At 43.7% G+C, this 6,787-nt stretch overlaps 1 protein-coding gene across 1 annotated transcript; it reads left to right on the top strand.

Moving 5' to 3' along the window:
• The first annotated feature begins 4,797 nt into the window (after positions 1 to 4,797).
• On the top strand, positions 4,798 to 5,757 carry LOC103202175 (olfactory receptor 13C7-like). Its single transcript, XM_007947005.1, has one exon. The coding sequence runs from the start codon at positions 4,798 to 4,800 to the stop codon at positions 5,755 to 5,757; it is 960 nt and encodes a 319-aa protein (XP_007945196.1).
• The last annotated feature ends 1,030 nt before the right edge of the window (positions 5,758 to 6,787 follow it).

Below are 6,787 nucleotides of genomic sequence, written 5' to 3'. Positions count from 1 at the left end.
TGGGTTTGAACTGCCAGCCTTCTGGTTAGCAGTCAAGTGCCTTAGGCACTATGCTACCAGAGCTCTTTCTAAAATTCTAGTTTGCCTTATTTCTTTCAGCACCTAAAATATATCATTTCCTTACCTTCTGGTTTTCATTTATTCTTTTGAGAAATTAGTCTAATTGTTGCTCCTTGAAGGTAAGTTATCTTTTTTCTCTGCCTTATTTTAAGATTTTCTGTTTGTCTTTGGTATTTAACAATTTTACTCTAGTGAGCCCTACATGTAGACTTCCTTTTATTTATTCTATTTGGGGTTCTTGAAAAGTTTGAAATTTATGGCTTGATGTCGTCCATAAATTTTAGAATATTCTCAGATATTACCTCCTCAAGAGCAGTTTCCCCTTTACTCTCCTGTTTCTTGGAGCAGTCACACATCCTAGACTTTCCTACTGAATTTTACCACTACTCTGTCAGTTTGTCCCACTGCCGTGGCCTGCATGTTGCTGTGATGCTGGAAGCAATGACACTTGTATTTCAAATACCAGCAGGGTCACCCATGGTGGACTGGTTTCAAGGGTGCTTCCAGACTAAGACACACTAGGAAGGAGGAAGAGATGGCCACTTCTGGGGGAAAAAAGAAAACCTGGCCACTGAAAACCTTGTGAACAGCTGTGAAACCTTGTCTGATATAGTGCCAGAAGATGAGCCCCTCAGGTTGGAAGGTACTCAAAATACAATGGGAGTCTCTTCAAACTTGAGTCAAACTTAATGATGTGGATGGAGTAAAGGTTTTTTGAGACCTTCATTTGCTGATGTGGCACAACTCAAAAGAAAAAACAGCTGCAAACATTCATTAATAATCACAATGTGGAATATACACAGTATGAATGTAGGAAAATGGAAAGTTGTCAAAATGAAGTGGAACACATGAAGATCAATATTCGAGGCATTAGTGAGCTGAAATGGACTGGTGTTGGCCATTGTGAATCAGACAATCTTATGGTCTACTATGCTGGGAATGACAAATTTAAGAGAAATGGTGTTGCATTCATCATCAAAAAGAACATTTCAAGATCTATCCTGAAGTACAATGCTGTCGGTAATGGGACGATAGCCATACTCCTACAAGGAAGACCATGTAATACTACTCTTATTTGAGTTTACACACCAACTACTAAAGCAAAGAAGAAAATAAAATAGAATAAAGCCAAAGATGAAGAAATTTTAAGTTTGTATCAATTCTGCAGTCTAAAATTGAGATATCTCAACAAACATATACAAGGCTGGAAGGGCCAACTTGTTTATGCCAAGAAATTTGGAAGAAGGTACCTGACCAACTGATTGGAAGAAATTGACCAAAAATGCAATCATGATGCATTAATAATAATTCCTAGTGATTGGAATGCAAAAGTTAGAAAAAGAAGAAGCAACTGCCATTGGAAAATAGGGTCTTAGTGATAGAAATGATGTTGGAAATCACATGATAGAATTTTGCAAGAACAACAACTTATTTATCGTAGATACCTTTTTCAACAACATAAACAGTGAGTATACATGTGGACTTTGCCAAATGGAATACACAGGAATCAAATCGACTACATCTGTGGTAAGAGGTGAGGGAGAAGCTCAATATCACCCATCAGAACAAGACCGGGGCCAACTGAGGAACAGACCAACAATTGTTCATATGCAAGTTTAAGTTGAAGCTGAAGAAAATGGACACAAGTCCATGAGAGACAAAATACAACCTGAGTTTACTCCACCTAAATTTAGAGACCATCTGAAGAGCAGGTTTGACACACTGAACACCTATAACCAAAGACCAGACAAGTTGTGGGAAGATATCAAGAACATCATACATGAAGAAAATAAAAAGTCATTAAAAAGACAGGAAAGAAAAGACCAAAATGGATATTAGAGGAGACTCTGAAACTTGCTCTTGAATGGAGAATAGCTACAGTGACTGGCAGAAAAGATGAAGTAAAAGAACTGAACGGAAGATTTCAAAGGGTAGCTCCAAAAGACAAAGTATTTTAATGAAATTTACAAAGACCTGGAGTTAGAAAGTCAAAAGGGAAGAACATGCTCAGCATTTCTGAAGCTGAAAGAACTGAAGAAACAATTCAAGCCTCAAGTTGTGATACTGAAGGATTCTATGGGCAAAATATTGAACAATGCAAGAAGCATCAAAAGAAGATGGAAGGAATACAAAGAATTGGTTGACATTCAGCCATTCCAGGAAGCAGCGTATGATCAAGAGTCAATGGTACTGACGGAAGAAGTTCAAGATGCACTGAGGAAACTGGCAAAAAACAAGACTCCAGGAATTGACAGAATACCCATTGAGATATTTCAACAAACATATGCAAGGCTGGAAGGGCCAACTTGTTTATGCCAAGAAATTTGGAAGAAGCTACCTGACCAACTGATTGGAAGAGATCCACATTTGTGCCCATTCCAAAGAAAGGTGATCCAGGGATGTGGAAAGTATCAAACAATATCATTAATATCACACACAAGTAAAATTTTGCTGAAGATATTGAAAAGTGGTTGCAGCAATATCTCAACAGGGAACTGCCAGAAATTCAAGCTGGATTCAGAAAAGGATGTGGAATGAGAGACATCATTGCTGATGTCAGATGGATCTTGGCTGAAAACGCAGAATACCAGAAAGATGTTTACCTATGTTTTTTTGACTATGTAAAGGCATTTGACTTTGTGAATCATAACAAATGATGGATAACATTGCAAAAGAAAAGGAATTTTGGGATACTTCATTGTGCTTGTGAAGAACCTCCATATAGACTGAAAGGCAGTTGTTCAAACAGAACGAGGGGATATCACATGGTGTGTGTCAGGGCTGTATCCTTTCACCACACTTATTCAATCTGTATGATGAGCAAATAATCCGAGAAGCTGGACCATATGAAGAAGGACATAGCATCAGGATTGGAGGAAGACGCATTAACAAATTGCGATATGCAGATGACACAGCTTTGCTTGCTGAAAGTGAAGAAGACTTGTAGCACTTACTGGTGAAGATCAAAGATTGCAGCCTTCGATCTGGATTACATTTCAATATAAAGAAAACAAAAATCCTCACAAATGGACCAATAACCATGACAAATGGAGAAAAGGTTGCAGTTGTCAAAGACTTCATTTTACTTGGATCCATCAACACCCATGGAAGCAGCAGTTAAGAAATCAGATGTTGTATCGCACTGGGCAAATCTGCTGCAAAGGACCTCTTTAAAGTGTTAAGGAAGAAAGACGTCACTTTGAAGGCTTAAGTGAGCCTGACCCAAGTCATTGTCTTTTCAACAGCCCCATATGCATGTGAAAGCTGGACAGTGAATAAGGGGGACGGCAGAAGGATTGATGCCTTTGAGTTGTGGTGCTGGGGGAAAATACTGAATACACCACGGACTGCCAGCAAAACGAACAGGTCGATCTTGGAAGAAGTGCAGCCAGGATGCTTTTAGAAGCGAGAATGGCCAGACTTCGTCTCACCTACTTTGGTCATGTTATCAGAAGGGACCAGTCCCTGGGGAAGAATTTCATGCTTGGTAAAGTGGAGGGTCAGAGAAACAGAGGAAGACCCTCAGTGAGATGGCCTGACTGACACGGTGGCGGCAACCATGAGCTCAGGCATAACAATGATTGTGAGGATGACACAGGACCAGACAGTGTTTCTTTCTGTGGCACCTGGGGTGGCTATGTATCAAAACCAAGTCAACGGCACCTGACAACAACAGCACTGCCTTTTATATACCGCTTTCATACTTTCCATCTTTTCATCCCTCCATGCCTTATTTTGCTATATCTGCATATTTCCCTCTGATCTATCACTTCACTCTGGAATTTTTCTCCTCAGATGTGTCTGATTTGCTCTTATATCTATCCATTTAGTTCCTGACTTTTTCAGTTCTAGTATTTCCACTTGGTTCTTTTAAAAGTTTCCAGTTATTTGCCAGAGATCTCAATCTTCCACCTGCTTCAGCATTGTAAGCACTGTTATTGTGAACCGTGGCTCTGGAGACACTGTGGATCTCTTTTTATTTCCTGATTATTTTTCTGGTTGGTTTTCATTTATGGTGTTGTCTTCTTGTGTGCCAGATGTTTTACTTGACAAATTATTAGTAGAGGTGATTTGGGTGCGGGAATAATGTTACCTTCCTCTGTTAGGCCCTTGGGAGCGCTGAAAATCTGGGATTCTCTCAACTATTTTCAGGGCTTGAGAAGAGTAAAATTGAGTTACAGCACCTATAAGTGGCTACATCTTTAGTCAGCCATATTTTTGTGGTGATGTCCTTTGTGATCCTATCACAGAGGGAAAAACGTTAGGGGCCTTCACAATGGGTTTGCACCTCCAAGCCTGTTCTACATCTCCACGAAGCTGTCCGTAGGGCTGTTCAGCCTCTCAGAGGCATCCTCCAGAAAATGCCAGCTCCCCAGTTGAAAAGTACCCTCAAGTACTGGTCTGTCTTCTCTAGGTTTCTGGTTTTCCCAGAATTGTGACCCTGTCATTCCTTTGTCTTACTCTCTGTCCAGTGCTTTCCATAGATGTTTTATGTCTTTTGTCCAGTTTTTCTAATTGTCATCTGCAGGAGAGTTAGTCCAAATTACATCACTCATTCTTACTGGAAGCCGAGGTTACATATTGATTTCTATCACATTTTTCCTAGGAACTCCCAGAGATGCCTCAGTGGCCAGTTATTCCTGAGTTGGTCAAGGAGTTTTCCCTGGCTGCCCAGACTTTTCAGAGAATGCTGAAGCTGGCCTTCTGAGTTCCTGCAGGCGACAGAGCCAAGACACCATGGTCGGATCCAATCAGACCTCGTCCACGACGGCTTTTGTTCTCCTGGGACTCTCGGCCCGCCCAACGCTGGAGAAAACCTTCTTCGTGCTGGTCCTGCTGATGTACCTGGTGATCCTGCTGGGCAACGGGGTCCTCGTCCTGGCGACCATCCTGGACTCCCGCCTGCACATGCCCATGTACTTCTTCCTGGGGAACCTCTCCGTCCTGGACGTCTGCTACACAACCTCCTCCGTCCCCCTCATTCTCGACAGCTTCCTCACTCCCAGGAAAGCCATCCCCTTCTCAGCCTGTGCTGTGCAGATGTTTCTCTCCTTCGCCATGGGAGCCACAGAGTGTGTGCTCCTGAGCATGATGGCATTTGATCGCTACGTGGCCGTCTGCAACCCCCTTAGGTACCCTGTGATCATGAACAGGGCTGCCTACGTGCCCATGGCTGCTGGTTCGTGGGCAGCTGGTATCATGAACTCTGTAGTGCAGACCTCTCAGGCAATGAGGCTGCCCTTCTGTGGGGACAACATCATCAACCACTTCACCTGTGAGATCCTGGCTGTCCTGAAGCTGGCCTGTGCTGACATCTCCATCAATGTCATCAGCATGGCTGTGGCCAATGTAATCTTCCTGGCAATCCCGGTCCTGTTCATTTGTGTATCTTATGTCTTTATCCTGGCCACTATCCTGAGGATCCCCTCAGCAGAAGGGAGGAAAAAGGCCTTCTCCACCTGCTCTGCCCACCTCACAGTCGTGGTTGTCTTCTATGGGACCATCCTCTTCATGTACGGGAAGCCCAAGTCTAAGGATCCGCTGGGGGCTGACAAACAGGAGCTTTCAGACAAGCTCATCTCCCTCTTCTATGGGGTGGTGACCCCCATGCTCAACCCCATCATCTACAGCCTGAGGAACAAGGACGTGAAGGCTGCTGTGAGGAACCTGATGGCTCAGAAACACGTCACAGCGTGACTATCATGGGTTGCTGGAACACAGGCCTGCCCAACTCCCTGTTGTATGATAGGGAAACCATAGCCCAGAAAGGTCCATAGGCTGACAGTGGAAAGAGCTTCTCTGTTTCTGGCACTGCTGCTTAGTCTGTTGGCTTCACACAGAACCAAACTGTAGCATACGTTAGCTACATTTTACTGCCCAAATCATAAATCCTCTGATACCAGACTTAATGAACATCTGTGAGCTATAGATGCGGGGAATGGAGACACACAAACAAAGAAATAAAAAGTCACAGTGCTCGTGGGACCTTGGGGTACATTTTCTATGCTGTATAGGACTGCTACTTCCTCTGCTTGGTGATGGTCTCGTCCCAGAGAACTTTGTTACATCTGATGTAGGGATGAACTGGAAAACGTCAGCAGCCCAGCCTGCAACAGTGTACCTTACACCAGGGTACACTCTAGAAGCAGTGGGAATCACTAGGTGCTGTGTTTTGATCTAATGAACAGGATGTATCTGTCCTTCAGCACGTTCTCTTAGCATCCATTGCAAGGGAGCTCGGACACACACATGCCACCACACCGCAGTGTAGGACAGTATCGCATGAGAAAGTGCCAGCAGCTCCCAAACGTTTTTCCAGGCGACCGCCATGACACATGCTGATTACATCCAGCACACACTCTCCCAGGCATGTCCACACTGGGGTGAAACCCCAACGGAATTGTGGGGAAGCAGATGCAAACATAATTCTCAATCCCACAACTAATGCCAGGAGCACCGTGGCATAGTGCCTAAGGCATTTGACTGCTAACCAGAAGGTCGGTAGTTCAAACCCACTGGCCACTCCTCAGAAGGAAGACTGGGCAACTAACGCTAGGCCAGCAGTAACCTTATCTGCACCAGATAAGAGCAGCTGTGCGTTCTGTGCTGCTCCCAGAACTCTGACCAAAAACCCATGACTTTCTCCTATGCTCAAGGATCATATGGAAATATGAGTAAAACGGTTACATTATATGCTATATGGATTCCAACTCATAGCGACCCCCAT

The sequence above is a fragment of the Orycteropus afer genome, unplaced genomic scaffold, assembly GCF_000298275.1.
Source record: "Orycteropus afer afer isolate SDZICR_OR568_19922 unplaced genomic scaffold, OryAfe1.0 scaffold00174, whole genome shotgun sequence".
NCBI lineage: Eukaryota > Metazoa > Chordata > Mammalia > Tubulidentata > Orycteropodidae > Orycteropus > Orycteropus afer.
This window is presented reverse-complemented; position numbering and strand designations above follow the sequence as displayed.